Source organism: Psittacula echo (assembly GCF_963264785.1).
Source record: "Psittacula echo genome assembly, chromosome: 3".
NCBI lineage: Eukaryota > Metazoa > Chordata > Aves > Psittaciformes > Psittacidae > Psittacula > Psittacula echo.
The window spans coordinates 67,257,734-67,276,910 of record NC_137736.1 but is presented as its reverse complement, the minus strand read 5'-3'; the positions used below and the strand labels follow the sequence as shown (position 1 = coordinate 67,276,910).

At 38.8% G+C, this 19,177-nt stretch overlaps 1 protein-coding gene across 1 annotated transcript in view; it reads left to right on the top strand.

Moving 5' to 3' along the window:
* Nucleotides 1–19,177, top strand: part of MYO16 (myosin XVI) — a gene marked incomplete at both ends in the record, with an annotated part of 311,247 nt that overhangs the window by 33,235 nt on the left and 258,835 nt on the right. The window contains 2 exon segments of the mRNA XM_080613866.1: nt 12,572–12,642; nt 16,091–16,234. Of these exon segments, the coding sequence (XP_080469992.1) occupies nt 12,572–12,642; nt 16,091–16,234 (215 nt within the window).

The following is a 19,177-nucleotide window of genomic DNA, read 5'->3' as shown; positions in this document are numbered from 1 at the left end:
TTGCAGTGAGCAATTTCTCACACTGTTCACTGTTTAGGGTTTGTTACATTCAGACTCTAAAGGCAAACATAACAGTTGCAGAATTAAATTACCGAGCTATGGTCTGTGCTGCAGATTTTAGCCATCACATATTGTTGGCATATAGTGGTAGATTTTTCTAGACTTCCACATGTATCATTGATGGTACAGAAAATATGACTTGAAGTGTTCTTAAAGCTGGAAGCATCTCTGTGAAATTGAAACTACTGCTTTACTTCTTAGTCTGCTAAAAGGAGCATCCTATAAGAGGGTACTAACTGTCAAACTTTTTAATAATCACCTTCTGAACTTCACTGGCTTCCTGTATGGGATGAATTTTAGACGACTTTTGTTTTTAAACCTCTCCCTGAAAATCCTATGGTACAAATATTTAAAATTGTATAAGTTAGACAAATTGTGGCTGCTCCATACTGGAAGTGTTCAAGGCCAAGCTGGACAGGGCTTTGAACAACCTGGTCTAGTGGAAGCTGTTCCTGCGCATGGCAGAGAGTTTGGAGCTAGATGATCTCTAAGGTCACTTCCAACCCAAGCCATTCTATGACTATGATAAGTTGGACAGAAAAAGACAGATGTAAAGGTGCTGACAGGAGCACTAGTTTATCATCTCAGTCTATATCTGTGTATGTGTATATTATATACTTGCAGTTCTCCTGGATTAGTCCCCCCTCTCTGTCTGTATTGGTAACTTAGGTAACTTTCTCTGTTAGTAACTTAGGTGCTTCTAGAGCAGGGTTCTCCCTGGCTTCTGCCTGATTTATCAGCTTTATGTGCCAGATGTGTCAGGTGAGTAGATAGAGTGAATGAGAAAATGTGGCATTGTGTATCACTTGGGAAGCTTGAGCCTCTGTACTTGTAGCTCATCACCGCAGCCCATACCTACTGTGTGGCTCCATATGGACATGGGCTCAGTGGTATTACTCAGAACTGAGAGGCGCTCTTCTGTCAGGAGATGTGGTATTGGTTGCTCCTTTCCCTTGTTCACATCAAGACTGCTGAATTCAAGAATTCGTAAAATCAGTCAGGCTAGAAGGGACCTCAGAAGGTCCGTAGTCCAACACCATTCTGAGTTTTGGAGAGGACTGAGCTAACTGGGGTATTGAACTAAGGCAGCTCTTATTATGGTAGTGCAAAAGCAGACTAAGCAAAGCAGTTGTTCTCCACAGAGAGGTTTCTGTGGGGAACAATTGATAATTCTACTTCAAAGCCAAATTAAACTATCAACTTGTATGTCAGACTTTTGCTTTCCGTAAGCTATGACAAACACATGATGTGCTGTGTGAGTATAATTTTGTTCTCTTTATGCTGGCCTGTAACTGCAATCCATACCTGTAAAATCTTATATAAAGCATAAATAAAGCAAAATTTGCTATATGGTTTACTGGTTGCACCAGCTTTGGCTGATAAAAAAGCTGGTTGCAACAGCTTTTGGCACCTTTTCGGTGACATGGACAGTGGGATTGAGTGCGCCCTCAGCAAGTTTGCCGATGACACCAAGCTGTGTGGTTCATTTGATACGCTGGAGGGAAGGGATGCCATCCAGAGGGACCTCGACACGCTTGTGAGGTGGGCTGATGCCAACCTTATGAAGTTTAACCATGCCAAGTGCAAGGTCCTACACCTGGGTCGGAGCAATCCCAGGCACAGCTACAGGTTGGGCAGAGAAGAGATTCAGAGCAGCCCTGCAGAGAAGGACTTGGGGGGTGTTGAGAAGTGTGATAGCCTTACCTCAAAGCAGATATATAGAGATGTTTTCCTTTGCTTATTCTGAGGCTTTTTAAGAAAGTGGTAGTCACAAGCTTCACTTTTCTTCTGTGCTGGTTTTATATACGTGACCTGTCATCCTTAGGGTGATTATGTGGTCATTGCTGATTTTTTAGGGTTTTTTTTGTTGTTGGCGTATTTGTAGTGATGGTGGTTGCTGTCACTGGTGTGGGGAAATGAAGCCAGAATGCGCTGAACTTGCAAGTATACAGAAACAGCTATAGGATGAGTGATAGAAGGATGATTTCCAGGAGGCTGAGCTTGTGCAGTCAGCAGCACTGACTGGAGGAGATTATGTGGCCCTGTCTGTGGGCAATTTGTTCTTCTTGCTAGTCATCCGGGTCATCCATCAGATATGAGGGAGACTAATAAAGATTCTAGTATGTATTAAAACAAATTTAGTTCAGACAAGACCCTTATTAGTGTTATTAAGACACTTCATAGTTGCCTTACTGTTGCACCTTTGTTGTGGTTACCACTGATAAAGGCACCTAGCCTGTGCAAAGAACACACATCAGTCAAGAGTAAATGATAAAGTTTGGGCTATCCTGTCAGAAATGGACCAAGGTTACAAAAGTTGTTGTGTTTTATTATGAAATGTGACAAGCCAGCCCTTTGCCAAGTGTGAAAGAATTCCTTGAGGGTTGGGAGTTTGGAAGCCAAGATGTGAGAGAAAGTCTAGCTGTGTGCCTCAGACCCTTCATGTCCCTGTACTTTGGATGGAAAGAGCTGACTCAAAATTAGAGAAGAATAAAGATTTGGAGACTATCAGATATAAACTGCTTAGATTACCACTAGGGAAGGTATAATGCATGTCATGAGTGCAGCTACCCATACCAGCTTATGTAAGGTGGAGGGCAGGAGTGTGTGTATGGAGGCATGAACAAGAGGGAAGCAGCTCTGATTTTGACTATGTAAACATCCTGCGAAAGGTGGTGCCTGAGCTGCATATGTCAAGTAGTGAGATGTTCCTGGAACCAGACACTTCCTGCATAGCTTTGGTCACTCATATGCCACATAGAATCATAGAATCAACTAGGCTGGAAAAGACCTTTAAGATCATCAAGTCCAACCGTTACCCCAGCACTGCCAAGTCCACCAGTAAACTGTGTCACTTAAGGGACTCACTCACATGGTTTTTGACACTTCCAGGGATGGTGATTCCAGTGCAACCCTGGGAAGCCTGTTCCAATGCCTGATCGTCCTTTCAATAAAGAATTTTTTCTTATACCTGACCTAAACCTCCCCTGGCATGCACGATAATTTTTGATTAATGCATGAATAGCTGATGTCCCTAGTTTATTCTGTACTGCCTGGTTTAAGTTTGTGTCCTTGTACACACACTAGGATTTCTGCTATGCACACAGAATCCAACAACCAGTGGTCTACAGCTGGTAATTAGTACCATTTAGCAGCTGCTAAGCAGGATAATAGTCTGTTATCCTTGAAGATCTCTAATATAAGTTGTAATGACTTGCGTACAGGGCTACTAAACCAGCTGGCATAAACTTCGTGTGAGAGTTAAAAGAGGGACTGAGTCTTGCTTCATATGGAATATAAGTCAGCAGTAATTTGATTTATGCCAATTAAGTGGTGTTGGCATAGGATCAACATACATGATGGGTGAAACAGAGGGAGTGTACAGTCTGTTCAGCAGAATATTTGTGATATATGCAAATTCTTTAACTTTTGCTGTTACATTAGGGAAAAGCATGGAATGGCAATGGTTTTTAAATTAAGCTGCTGACCACAGAATTAAGTCATTTTGCTGATGTGTGTTTTAGTATTTACCATTTAATGACTATAAAGACTGGGAAGTTGCAAAGACTGAAGTAAATTTAACATATGTAGTAAAGTATTATAAAGATCTGAAACATTTATTCAGTTCTACAAACATTCTAATGTACAGTCAGGATGTCTGTAGCAGATAAATTAGCTTTAGAATTGCACCAATAATTTAAAGAGTTTTCAGATTGACACGTATTTCTAAGGCGAACTCTGTGGGGTGTGAACTTTTGTAATAACTGACTGCAGCTTGCTGATGATGTTCTTGGTGGTTTTAGTCACCTTTGTCAGGACCACCAGGAGAGCCCACACATGGGAGACAGATAAAATATATGTACAGAATGCAGTAGGTGACCTAAATGCTAAGATATTAGATTCCTTTTTTTTGGTCTTTTTAAACTTGAAATAAATAACCCACATGAGCTAGCTGGAAGTGAAAGCTGTGAGAAAAGCCATATTTAAGTTTACTGTATGATTGACTACTTTCCCCTAAGGTTTATTTTAGAGTGTTCATCTTATGGTATATTTTAAAAAGCTTTGTTTTTATTGTAATTTTATCCCCCTACCGGAAATTTAGAATTCAGACAGCTCTGTGCTGCCAGTTTCTGATGACACAGCTATTTTGGCTTGGGAAGTAGCTATGCTGGCAAAACCCCTGCTGTGCTATCAGCTTTGATGATAGAAGCAATATTTTTAGCTAAGCATGTGATTTTTTGTGAGGTGGTGTTGAATCATTTGAGCAACAGCTCTGATAGATACAGGTCTGAGTTACAGTGATGTAAAATCAAAGCTTTATAAGTGAGTAAGACAGACCTTACCACAGCTGGCCAAAGCTCTAGCTTTGGAAGAGGTGAGTAAGACAGACCTTACCACAGCTGGCCAAAGCTCTAGCTTTGGAAGAGTTAATTCAAAACAGGGGCAAAACAAGAGATTGCCACCATTGCCTAGTGACCTTGGGCTTTCCCCTTGTAAGCAGTATCTTCGGGCCATAGAACTGAAGGGCTGTTTCCACTCCTCTCTAAATTACTGTGATTTACACCACTGTTTACAAATACACTGCAGTGTATTTTGCACGTAAATTATGTAAATTAGGGTTCTGTTTGAAAGAGTAACTGTATAGCAGGAAGGAGTTGGACGCTGTGAACTGAAAAAAGAAATAAAAGAAGACTTTAGGAGTAAATATCTCACAGGAAAAGAGAAATCAGATGTAGCTGTTAGGTAATATGACCCACTTATTTTAAAACCTTGTTCCTAGAATCATAGAAGAGTTAGGGTTGGAAAGGACCTTAAGATCATCTAGTTCCAACTCCCCTGCCAAAGGCAGAGACACCTCACACTAAACCATGCCACCCAAGGCCTCATCCAACCTGGCCTTGAACACTGCCAAGGATGGAGCACTCAAAACCTCCCTGGGCAACCCATTCCAGTGCCTCACCACCCTCTCAGTAAAGAATTTCTTCCTTATATCCAATCTAAACTTCCCCTGTTTAAGTTTGAACCCGTTACCCCTTGTCCTGTCACTACAGTCCCTGATGAATAGTCCATCCCCAGCATCCTTGTAGGCCCCCTTCAGATCCTGGAAGGCTGCTCTGAGGTCTCCATGCAGCCTTCTCTTCTCCAGGTTGAACAGCCCCAACTTTCTCAGCCTCTCTTCATATGGGAGGTGCTCCAGTCCCCTGATCATCCTCGTGCCCCTCCTCTGGACTTGTTCCAACACTGATTTCAGAGTCTACACTGTTTTCCATGTGAATACCTGTCTTTTCAGTGTCTTAAAGAAAGATGCTTTTCCTGCCGTATCACAGCTTAACTCAGGTGTGCCACACTGGGGCTGGTGGTCATTGTCACTTTTTCGTGTGATATTAAGCAATAAATTAATTTGTATCACTGTGCTTTGGCACTGTAAGAGGCATACACTAGCATTATTTAGGCTATTACATTTGTGGCCTTAATATTTTCCAGTGTAGACAAAGACTGCATTAAAGTTCATGTATATAAAAATGAAATGAAAGCAGGGGAATGTGCCTGAAGAATTTAAATTTAGCAGTTACTAAATAATCATAGTCCCTAAACTCATAAATTATTCTGGCTATATCTACAGTGCTAGAAGTATCTGCCTCACTGAAGGAACTGTGACCCTCCTTAGAGATCTCATTGAAGTTTGACTTAGTGTCTGTGTGGCCTAGAGACATAACCATTATTTTCTGTGTGGTTTTCCAGTTCAGGGTACATCAGATAGCAAGAGGGCTGTTTCCTTGCCCTCCAGAGTGACTGTGCTTAGGCAGGAAGCTACCAGGGTCGGTGAATGCCTGAGCACGGACATATAATAGTTGAGGGTGCAGGGTCTGGTGGGAAAGTAGCAGAGGACTGGGCAGAAAGTAAGGGACCTATCTTGTCATGTGCTTACCTGTGCTGCCTGAAATTCACTCCCACAGAGGAGTGATGAAGCCTCTCAACAGCTTCCAAGCCTGGGGTCTGACAAATTTCTGCACAAAGAGAATGTGGGGTAGGACTAACAGGTATTTTGATCTGGGCCTAACATTAAAGCTGGAAGAGGTGTCTTCTGGACCTGTAGCACTACCTCTGTCAGTCTGTTTCTTTGGTGGCTTGGTTTGTTTCTTTTAAAGGCAATGCTGTGTTGACTGGAGCTCAGGAATCAGCCTGACAGTTCACATCACACTTTTAAATGCAGCAGAAAATCAATGGCCTTGATTGCTCTGGAGTCGTGATAATCTGATTCCTGGATGCCTGAAAAAATTATGAACTATGGGAGCTCTGCCAGGGATGATGGAAGCATCAGCCCTATCCTGATCATTGTTTTCTTCAGACAGTGGAGAATATAGCTTGGATATGTAAGGCTAACATTCTCAAATTCTGCCAGTATGGATAAAGTAATTTTCCAGTCTTCATTTCTGCATTCTGTGAATGGTGCACTGAGCTGTGCAAATGTTGTGCATATTTTGTTTATGGTTTCTTGTCTTTAATCTTTATTCAGCAAAGTTGGGAATTTATTTCCAAGAGTTCTTCAGAAAATGAGAAGATAAGGTTTGAATGTGTTTTGACAGATGTTGCCAGTGATTACTAGAAATATTTGAAGGATGGCAAAAGAAGTAGGATTACAAATCAGATTTTTGAAAAGTGCATTAAGGGCATGACTGCTCTGAATAACCACTGTCAACCAATGGGTAGAGCTTGCTTTGACAGGAAACATCAGCTATTACACTAGGAATGATGTGGTAACAGTATTGCTACTATGAATGTGTTCGTTAGGTAAACAAGACAACTTAGAAGAATGATTAAGTTACCAGCAGTGGTACTTGGAATTTTAAAATTTAATTTTAAACTAGTCATAGCAAAGGTGCAAGGTAAGTATTTTCCTAAGACTGCATTAAACAAAAATTTATGACATTTTGCTTGACTTCATTTGCTTTTCTGATTAAGAATAACTTACCAGAGACTGGCGTTCATCTGTTCTTATACATAACTGAGTTGAATAGCAGGTTCCTCGTAAGTACCTTGGTACAAGCTAAAAGTACAGCGACTACTGAAGAATAAGAAACAACTGCTAACGAGACATGAAGATGGCAAGAATTCTTAGTGGGACATCCATACAGAGTTTAAGATGTCAGCATTGGACAAAAGGTCTGACTGTGGAGGGAGTGAAGGGCAAAATATGACACTTCTTTAACTGGTGGAAGTGGAAAGTCTAGAAGTATGCATCACTTCTGATGTCCAGTGATTCATTTCATGGTCGGTTTATGCCTGAACTGCTTTCAGCTGTTGCTGAAAGTGGTAACTACCTTATTCTCCTTGTTCATACCCATTACCCAGTGCCAAATTCCCAGATTGTTGATCTAGTTGAAAACTAATCTTTGCCTTATGCCAGCGAGAGGCAAACAGCAGAATTATGCAGCCTGAGGCAAGAGAATGGGATAATCCGTTACAGCAGCAGCACAGTCTTTGCTAGGCTTCTGCAGTAAGTATATTTCTGCATGTAATGAACAATTCTACCAGTTAGTTATTCATGCTAAGCTAAAGAAAACAAAAATAGATGTTAAGAGGAACAAAGTTTACACTAGCTAGTTGCTACTCCCCAGAGGAATGATTAATAGAAACGTAAACTGGTACTGTATATCCAGCATAGCAGATGGCTAACGGTTAAATTTTACATATGCTAGGCACTTTTTCTTTTTCCCCTTCTATTACTACTAAACCTGGGTTTGCTGTGAATGCAACATTGCCCTGATCTTAAGTTTGCATTAGCGTCAGTAGCTGATCACTGATGAGTTACTGATAGCCCTGCATCCTTTGAATTCACCTTCCAGGGTCTGCTGTCACTTCAGGTCTTTACTTGCAACATAAAAGGTTATAGATAGTTCTAGATGCTAGTGTAGCTAAATGCTATTCAACATAGCACAGCTAAGTGCTAGTTGTTGCTGTATATATCAAAATTCTTAACAGCACAGTTACATAAAGCTAAATGAAACTAAAACATGCCAGGTAATTGTCACCTTGTCGTTAGCCAGTTGCTATAACAGCTAAACAAGCCAAGACAATCCCACACTTACAGCCCAGGTCTCACATGTGAAGTAAGTGCAAGACCTGTGGCTGGTAACAGCACCATACTGCCTTTACTGGATTATAAGGCTACATAGTAAATTGTAGTGTAGTCAATATAGTCAATGGAGTGTGGAAAGCTATTTAGCTCACAGGAATCGTTTAGTCAAAATTGTAGCATCAGGCATATGTAAAAAGCTACCTTGATTATTTTTGTTTTTACTGCGGAGAGTTTATAACTCCAGTGCTTCCTAAAACACCTTTATGAGATTAGATGTGAATTTCTACTGTAAGCAGTTGAATATTTTGTGTGTCAAATCTAAAAGTCATCAGAGAATGGATGGACCTGTTCATACACACAAAGGAAGGGCTTGAGAATTTACTGAAAATTTTACTTTTTTTCTTTTCCGAAGTAAATGTCAGCTTCCTGCCTTCAAGCTTCTTTACAGCCTCCTCATCTTTTCTGGAGAATTCCGTTCCATGAAAGAGTACAAATAAATAAAAGAAAGTCTTGTGAAAACTGTAAAAATCACATTAATTAAGAGTTATAGCATTTCTGGAATATAGTTACCTATGACAATCTATCCTCATTAGGCAAATCATCCCAAATTACTAGCATTAACTAGAATAGTTCTATCAAAAGGAAGACATGAACATAAGGTGAAGATTTTCCCACTGACTAGTAAAGTCTTAAGTTAATGACCTAAGTGAGTTGCATAGTAGTGAGAGGGATTCTGCTTCTGTGGTCTTTTCTTTATTTTCTTTTTTTTAGTGTGTTTTGCAGGGGGGTGTGGGGGTGTGGGTGGATTCAAAAGAGAGAAATGTTTTTACTTGTCTTTATATACAGAGGAATGTAGCACATAAGCTAGATTCAGAACAAAGACTCTTGCCTGTTGAAAGGACTTTGCATATCTTGTCCTGGTAGTCTGTGTGACATGAATTTCCTTGAAGCAGTGACTAAACTACATGCAATGAGGAAAAATAAACCAAAGAGAAGAACTACAGAGCTTTTATCCATGTGCCCTAAGTTTTTATGATAATTTGTTTATGATCATAATTATTTAATATTCTACTTTAAGATTGGAGTTTTCATATTCTTTATGCTGCAATCTTGGTCTGCATTTCTGCTAAGGGGAAAAGAAGTAAAGCGAAAACATTCTTACAAATTTCTATCTCAGATCTAGAAATGGTCTGTCTTTTTTTAGTTTCAACAGTAAGGTGTTGCAAAATGGATCTGAAAGGCATTACTTCATTTTGTGTAAGTTCTCTATAAGAACCAAGTCTCTGGGGGTTTGGTGGAAGGAAGAGATTCAATAAATAGTCTGTGTTTTCTATACCCTTTCTCACTTGATTGCTATTTTAGGCTTCAGATGAAATTATTTTGAATATATTTAGAAATGCAGCTTCCCAACCCTATGATCTTCCTTTGTGTCCTAGTCCTGCCAAGAGAGGGGTCTACCCAAAAGTTGGTTTTGGTGATCCTAGGACTCTCAATGAATGAGTTTTTCTCAATGACCCAACAGGAAACTCTGCATTTTTTTTTTTTTTTTGCTGAGGTTATTTTGTACCATTAGAGTCAGTTCAAAGTTGCAGAAGCAGCCAGAGGAAAATGATGTGCAAGTCCTTTTGTTAATGAGGGAAGGGAATAGACTCTTTTCGTTCACTCCTTAATCAGCTTATCCCACCTTGTGGAAGCACAGACTGAGGATGTTATTTAATTATCAGCCATAGCCGATCTAAGACTTCTTCCACCAAAACACACTGTGCTTGCTCTGCCTCCACATGATGTGTGCATTTGTATCCTCTGTGCTGGTGCTTAAGGAGCTGTGCAGTCAGCCGCCTTGACCGGGCTGAAAACTAACCTTGCCAGGAGAAAGAAATAATAATAATAATTATAATAATAAAGATTAGACTTGCTGGTCCAGTTGAATGTGCACTGCATAGGTTGGGAGAGATGGCAAAAGAGAAGAATAAGCCAGGCAGTGGATAACATGCCTTCCCCCTTTTCATAGCAGTGCGGTCTGTGAGAATACACTATAAAGACAGTGTTTTCAGAGAGTCAAACGCTTTCACTGATGTAATCAGTTAAAGCCAGGATTATGTCAGTTTAGTAATTTCTGAAAATCACACTTTTAAGGACTATCTGCCTTAATTCCCATGTTTGGAAAAGAGACTATCGCTGCAGGTGGAACCAAGCCATAGTTACTATTTTTTTTTTTTATCCCTGAAAAACAGGAATGGAGGAAGGGGAAAAATTTGGAGTGTTAATTTGTTCAGGTGAAATCCTGATGGGATTGGCAGAATGAAATTACTTTTGGAGCCTTAAGAAATCTTCTGTGGTATGGAATTCATCTTTTGTGGCCTGCTAAAGAAACAGCATAACAGGGGAATATTGAAAATATTAACTCTTGAGGTGAATGTAGTTGCACACCTATTTAAGAAGGGAGAATTTACAATAAGATCTTTACTCACTAAAACCTGAGGTAGAGGAAGCATGTCCATATATGTTCGGCAATTTAGTTATTAGAAGAAGGAAAGAACTTAGTTCTGAACTTCTATTTTTAACAGTCTTTGGATGAAGTCAGTTGTGTACTTTAGTATTGGATTTGTGGATTTGTGGATCTGAGAGCAGAAAGAAGTACTTGCTTTTTTGTTGTTCATTCATTTTTCCCAAGGTAGTGAAAATTTGTAAATATTTCTCCACCCTCCCACTCTGCTTCAGTACTTTTCATCTTGGTTGGCAGTTGTTGTACAGTTCATTTATTTCATATTACTTAGTGTTCCACTTCTACTTTTGGCAGACAACAGTGACTTCTAATAGTATTTATTTTTCAAAGTGGCATTTGCCAGAACATTAAAGTCTTTTACGGTTGTGTAAATGAAAAGTAGCAAAACCTTCTGTGAGGAGAAATAGGTACTATGGAACTAGGTATAAAGTGTGAATTTATACAATACTTCAGATTGATGTTTGATTTTCAAATTTTTAAAAAGAGTGAAAGATTAAATGGATTTGTTTAACTATTATAAGTATTTGTCCAATATACCAGTTAATTATGTGTGAATTATTTAGTAATGATGATGCCAACACTTTCACTTTAATTTTACAGGCTTGCAAGCAGTTAGCCATATTTTCTTTCTTAGGGTGAATTTTTCTAGGGCACCTGGTCAACATTGCTTGTGTAAATTGACAATATTTGGAAACAAAACTGAACCCTTTCACATAGGTCAACTAAATGTTTGAATGCTGGAAGGAGTTTAAATGTATAGCGAAAATGGAGTTGCAAGATATTTCTAGAGAGAACAAAAACACATAAGGAGGACATCGTGTACCTGAGTCTCTTGACAGATTTACAGAAGTCAGAAGAGACTTGGGACAAATTTATGGCCCTCCTGTAGGACAGACACTGCAGTGGACCACATTTCTGGGGTACTCTGAACTTAAACTTTCTTTGCAGACCTTTGCACAACTCCATCCAGGAATCTTAATTAGGAATTAAAACCAGGATTTCCGGATGTTGGAGGTAAAACCAGCTGTGTTCTTATGCAGGACACACTATTGGCAGTTATTTTCCTGGAGGGAAAGGGTCCTTCATACCAGTTTAGTGAAGACAGGGTTGCAATGCTGGTGCGGATTCCCCTGATAACATCTGGCATTGTTACTGTGCAATTTTGTTCCAGGAACAAACACCGGTAGCATGAGTTAGTTCATGCTTTGATTCCAAGTGAGAAGGTTAATAAAGACAATAAAGACCATGGGGAAAAAGTGCTGATTTTTCACACTTGAGTGAGCACCAGTATGAAGGGTAGTGGTTTTGCTTGCCTTTATAAGCCTGTTTTCATTTGAAAGGGGTTTAATACATGTAACGGGGAGTGGAGTTTGACTCCAAATATAATTTTAAGAATTATGCTGCATCAGTGATCTGACAATGAACTAGAAAGGTGAAATTGAGTGCAGATCATTTAGTTTTGGCATGATGATTAATTTCAAGTGATATAAATTGTGAACACTGATTTCAGTTATTTACTGAAAAAGCCAGCAAACCTCATGGGAACCCTGCAAAGTAAAATAAAACCAGTTGACTGTGATTTTGCTCCAAAATGGACTAATCGGGTGATTGTGACCTTGAGACAGGGTCTCTTCTCCAGCTATCCCCTGTACTGTGTACAAACTGCATGCTCATCTGTCCGCTTGAGAAGTCCTTGATACTGTTCATATTTAACATCATTATAAACGGTTTTTTGCTTCCAGGCTTAGCCATTAAAATAGATGAGATGGGAAATGCTGACATGATAGTTTTGCAAATGTTATCTAGGAGGTTTGCATATGTTATTAAGTCTCTTAATGAAGATGATGAAGAATCATCCTATTAACAGCTCAGAATTAGGTATATTGCTGTATTAATTCTTGTTTCTCCTTTCTTTGATATTTCAGTGCTACGGCTATTGAAGGATGGTGCTGACCCTCATATGCTTGTTTCCTCAGGAGGCTCCTTGCTCCATCTGGTAAGAGTGATTGAAGATTGATGTTAGTGACTGCAGATAAAGATGGTGGGATGCTGAGTAGCATATTGGGCACATTAACAAAAAAAAGGCTTAGCAATAACTTTTTTTATCTGCAATGCCCTCCACAGTGGTTATGACTGCATCCAGCTATGCATGTGAAATAAGTGGTCATTTTCAAATTGCTTATGAAAGGATGGATCATGTCATAGGAATGGTAACAAAGCAGAATGAAATGTTTTATTTAAAAATTATCTGTGCAGTAAGAAAGAATAAAGGCAATATTGCTTGACTCCGAAGATAGAATTATATGGTTCAGAGGTTCACAGGTCCTGTTTGAAAAACACCACATTGTAACATTTTTCCTTTTTTTTTTAATGTCATATTTTATTGCACCAATTTCCTACATGTGGATACTTAACACATCTGCATTTAGTTTATCACTATTTGCTAGCAGTTTAGATAAAGTAACTGGAAGATAAAAGGGAAACGGTTTGTCTACAATGACCAAAAGAGAAGCAAGATGTAAGGGCATGGGAAGAAAAGACTGACAGGCAGAGAGAAAGAAATACTGCAGAGGTAAAATTCTGGCTTTGCTTAAGCCAGTGGCAAAACTCATCAAAAATTCTTAAGTCTTATGATCCTTTACTTTGGTCTGTGATGCTTCAATTGCAGATATGCTTTCTATTTGCTGTGAAACTATTTCAAGATATTTGGATCTGACTTTGTGGCACAGTGCTGCTAAAATAGATGTGGCTCGAAATACGAGCACGTAACAGATCCAGTGAAAAGTCTGCTGGCAGAGTGTTAAATTTTAAAACAGTTGGATTAAGTTTCTCATGGTACGTACACAAAATAGTGCCATTTCTTGATGAAAAAAAAAGATCCTAGAGTATTACTGGACTCCAGCACACCTGCAACCATGCTCTTGCCAGATATTGCATTTCCCTTATGTAATTAGTCTGTGTTTTCCGTATTCCATGGCCATGCTACTTACCAAGGACCTTTTGGCAAGTAGAGGCTTAGGTAAGGAAAGGGGGCAGAAATTAATTGGAACAGAGAAAATTTAAATTCTCTTTTCCCCAATTATTTGCCTACTGCAAAAGTACTCAATCATTCTTTAAAAATGCAGCCCGTATGAGCTGTTATCTTTGGGATTCTTGAAATTGAGGCATCCCAAGTCTTACTCTGTGCTGAAAGCCCTAGGAAACAATTTTTATCTTCAGTGTGGCTGATGTGACATCTGTCTCACAGGCATTTTAAAACAGAAGAAGGAAAATTCTATCTGCAGGGATTTTAAGTTGCTTTGTTGTAGATCAGCTGATCACACTCCTTAACTGCAGGTAAAACCTGCAGTGGAACTGTCCTTTTTTAGGTTTCTTGATCTGCATCACTGTCACAGTCAGTATCTATTTGCTGATGCCTGCTGCTTCCCAAGCACACACATGCTTCAAAAGGAAGGGAGGCTTCCTGCAGTAGGAATATGCAATAGAGAACTGTGTGTAATCTGCTACCTCAATTTAGTCAGAGTTACTTGTAAGTACTCATAATTGCAGGTAAATGCTGGTCCTATTGGAGGTAGAGGCAAACCTGATTTCAATGAAACTTGGATTTGACCCCAATTTGAGAGCAATACAGATAGAAGAAAAGAGTCATGATACAGGGAAACAGACAAGCCAAGTCTGGTTTTCTGCAAGGACTGAAAATAGTAATTTAGTGTGCATCTTAATTATATTTTTAAAGCCCACTCAGATCCATTATAAGTACTAGTTTTACCACTGTAATTCTATACATAAATACATACAGCTGCTTTTGCAAAGGGGAGCTTAATCAGTGTTGTAGTGTGAATGTTTTTATTCTAGAATTAATGGAAAATACATTTATCTTCAGATTTTACTTAAAATCTGATTAATTATATAATTCCTTTTTCTTTTTCAATTTCTGTTAACTTCCAAAATGTGAAATATTTCTATTTAAAAAAAAAAAAAAAAAAAAAGTTGCACTTTATAAAGATTCTGTTGCAGTCACTTGTAGACAAGTTCCTAATATGGTTAAATCTCAGGGAAGCTATGAGAGCTTCAAAGGTATTCACTGAACTCTCTTTGCACTCCATGAGAGGAGAAGTAAAAAAAAAAAGATGCCATGGTGTAGTTCCACCTGTGATACAGACATAGCCACATAATTGTTGAACCTTCACTGGCAAATTATCTGCACATTTCACTATAATTGAAAAAAATCAGTGTTAACACCTTGGCATTTTTGATGCGAAGAATGCCACTTAAGTCTCTTGATCTCTCAAAGGGCTGTAAGGTGGAGCTCAGTGCTCAGCTCCCAGAAGGGGGTGGCAGCTCTCAGCAGACATCTCTAACAGCAAGCTGTGGCACTGCTGACCAAAGCTCAGGATGCTGGAGCTGCCCCAGGTCTATCTCCTTCAATGTTAGACACATTTGCAGTTCCAGGTGTTGGATGCTGAGGTTTAGAGGTGTGCAAAGGTTGGAAGAGATGATCCTTGAGATCCCTTCCAACCTACTATTCTGTGATTTATGCAGTGTACATTGGTTCTTTTTGGGACATGGAAATATTATACAGCTTTAAATATTGGAAGAAGCACAAGCATTAAAGATTGTATTCGAAGCATCTAAGTATCTAATACAGAAAATTAGTCTCCCTGTAACCTCTCCCCAGTGGGAAAAAAGAAATGATCTTTCTCTAAAGAGTTACTGAGGTTTTATGTTAGGCCAGAGTTAGGATCTTAATTTAGGTGCCCTGATTGTATTTTAAATTATCCATAAGGTATCCATAAAAAAGCGCAGATGTGACACAGGAGTTAAGCTCAAAGCAATGGCTAAACCAGTTTATTCTCTGCCAAAATTAGTGACCTCCATCATCAAAACAAAGTACAGAAACACATATGTGTGCAACCACCCTGCCTCCAACACCCTTAGTGTGCAGCATATTTATCTGTCAGAGAGACTTGGATAAGAATCAGTAGTTAGTGGACTGGAAAAAAAGGCAGAGTATGGAAAGGTGTGTATTATTGCTATGATCTGCAAAAAGGCAGAAGTTGTCATATGTGGATATATATATGTGTGGGTATGCTTAGATGCCACTGCTCATTATGTGATTATCAGGCACTGATACCTGTGCACTGATTTGGAATTAGAATATTGAACAGAAAGAAAGACTCATTTTTACTGTAGATTTCAGCAGATTTCACATAGTACTTTTTCAGAGGGAATAAGGGATTCTGTGAATCATGCACATGGAACTTGTAGTCTCCATAAAACTATTTCTATAGATTCATCAGCTGTTGTCCCCTACAAACACAGAAGTTTAATGACAATGTGTCATCTGCTCAATATAAATGTTATATGGAGCAAAAGTTGCATGTGATAAATTCAGTTGTACCCTGAATAAAACACCATTCCTAATCTGCTCTTCTTTCTTCTAGTGTGCTCGCTATGATAATGCATTTGCTGCTGAAATTCTGATTGACAGAGGAGTAAATGTAAATCATCAAGATGAGGATTTTTGGACATCAATGCATGTAGCCTGTGCCTGTGATAATCCTGATATTGTCCTGCTACTGCTAATAGTAAGTGAAGCAATCCAGTGCACTGTGTGCTTGAAAAGAAAACAGAATGTAACACTGTAAGGTCTGAAATTGCTGTATGAACACAATATATTGCTACTAATCATATCAGGGAAAGCATATATTGTGTTTCTTTGTTTTTTTGACATTGTTTTGGTGTTCAGGATATTTAGAAGGAATTTTTAGGCCTTCAGTGAGAATTAGAACATAAATGTCAATGTCAGGTATCTCATAGCTCTTCCCTGTGGTCAGGAACTTATATGTCTGATAAACACTTAGTCCCAAATGAGTATTTGGATAACTTGTTTTCTCCTTGTCACTTTCTGTTAAGGGTTGAGTCTGCAGACTTAAAAAAATCCTCCTTCATAAAAGCAAGTATTCACTCAAATACACTGTGTATTCATAAAGAAGCATTTATGGACATGCTCAAAATGAGTCCAATTTAATATTTATCGGAACAACTTTGACTTTTTGAGGCAGTTTACCCAGTATAGTAACAGTTATGGCATTCAGCCTTTGTAGAGAACAGCTTTGTTGATGCTGTGTTTCCATTCCCAGGATCACAGCCTCTAGTTTTATACCATGATAGTAATGCATCTCTTTCTCCCAGTTTATTTTGTATTGCTCTTTAAAACAGTAGTGCAGAAACAGCTCACAATCTGATTTATGGTTTTCCAATCTATTTGTATGATTTTTAAATTTGTATGTTTTTAATAGGTCATTGAAAGGAGATTGGCATTTCTTAGCATACTTATGATGGTATTTCAATGGTACAGGTAAAATGGAGAAACATTTTTAGATTGTATACTTGATAATAGCTTTTTTGAAGTCACTTTGGGGGATTATCTAGTCTAGTCCCCTTGCTCAGACCAGAGCCAGCCATAGCAGCTTGCATAGGACCATATCGCCAAGGATATGAGGCAAACTCACTTGGCAGCCTGCACAGAATTTAAACAGAATTTCCTGTGTTTCAGTTTGTGCCTATTTTGTTTTGTCTTTTCACTGAGCACCACTGAGAAGAGTCTGGCACCATCTTCTTTACTCTCCTGGTCAGGTATTTAAACACATTGATAAGAACCACCTGTGCACCCTCTTCTCAGGGCTGAAGTGTCCCAGCTCCCTCAGCCTCTCCTTGTATGTCAGATGTTCCAGTCCCTTCATCATCTTTCTAGCCCCTTTGCAGGGCTCCAGTATGTCCATATCTTTCTTTTACTGGGGAGCCTGCGACTGGTACCTCTCCAGTGGTGGGCTCTCACCAGTGCCTAGGCCTGCTGGCAGTGCAGTGCAAAAAAAATCTATAGCCCTCTTTGAAGCAAGGGTGTGCTGTTGGTTCATGCTCAACTTGTTGTCCACTAGGTCCTGGCCTCAGAAGTGTTTTGTGTGGGAAGCTGTCTAGCTAGATAGTAGAAATTACTAATATCTTCCATGATAGGTGGATTTAATGCCTCGAGTTTTCACACATCCATTTGATTGAATAGGAGAGGGTACAGCCTTGGAAGATAATTTTCTTAGCTTTTTTGTTAGAATTATAATTAGGTCCAGTAAATGTACAATGTAATGTGTATAAATCTGACTTTGTTCTTAGCGCTTAAAATAGTATTATTGACCTAACCGCAGTCATCAGGTATGTTTGTTAGGAGTATCCCATTCTAATCATTGTCACTACTCTTGGCAAATAAAGGATAAATTTCCAGAAGGTGATATTTTATCTCTTGTATTACCTTGATCTGTTCAATGTATATACTTTAGAAGCCTGAGTATCCTTTGGATTCTGTGTCTATTCCTAAATGATAAACAAATTAAAACAAAGAGATTCATCTATAAAAATTCTTGTAATGTCAGGAATTTTCAGAAATATTGAATACTGTGTTGTTGTTGACATTAATAGGAACAGTAGGGGCTATACAGGACGCTTTCTAAAATTTTCCTTGCTTGTTTTTTGCAAGAAACCCAATCTAATGAAAACTTACTAAGTATTTGAACCTAGGGTTATATCCAAAATTATTTTTCAGCCCCCATCATTTGAATGTTGTTAGATCTAGTCCCTGTTTATTACAAGCTGACTTCTGAGAGTTCTGAGTATCTTCTGATAATTTGGGATAAATAGGTCATCTGATATATTGAAGGTTCAGTAAGCAGGGATACATCCATATGGATTTTTGCAGCTAGTGTTTGAATTCTCTGTATTATTTGCAATAACTTCTGATAAATTTGGCCACATTTTAGGTGATCAGCACTTTTTAAGGTAGAATTTCCTTGACTACATAAATAATAACTTTATGCTTTCCCTTCTGGAGTGCTAATAATAGAGTTCTGTGGCAGAGAAAGGGAAATATTCTTAGGTAAGCAGTAGGTTTTGAACCATGACGTTAATGCGATCTTTAATAACATTTGACAAAGTGAAGATGGAAATTGAGGTTGGGGGAAGTATTTTTCACAACTGTGAACTGTCTTTGTGTAAGCATTTGATATTAGGAATTATTCTGCCTTGAGGTTAGAGTGTTTCATGGGCCATGTCTAATGTGTAGCATCAGCCTGGATAACGCTAATATGTGCTACAGGCAGTTTCTGTTATACCACAGTTTTTAGTAGGAAGAAAAAATAATACTTCATGTACCCTCATGAATTACTTTTAAATAAATATTTCTTCTGGACTGACTTTACAACATAGGCCATATTATCTGTTTTAAAGATGTGAGCTAAAAGGCAACAATATGGTCCTTTAATTGAGACATGTGCAAAGTCTGATTCCCGGAAAACTGTCACAGAGGCCAGTGGAGGTTTCCTCAGTAAGGACTTCCAAATATTTCCTGAGGGGGGGAAAAAAAAAAAAAAAGGAATATAGGGTGCATGTAGGTCCCAGAAGCCTTTGAATGAACTTAATTAAGCATGCCCAGTTTCTGATTTTATCCCACTTTTGGTGGTCTTTATGTTTCTCTGGCTGAG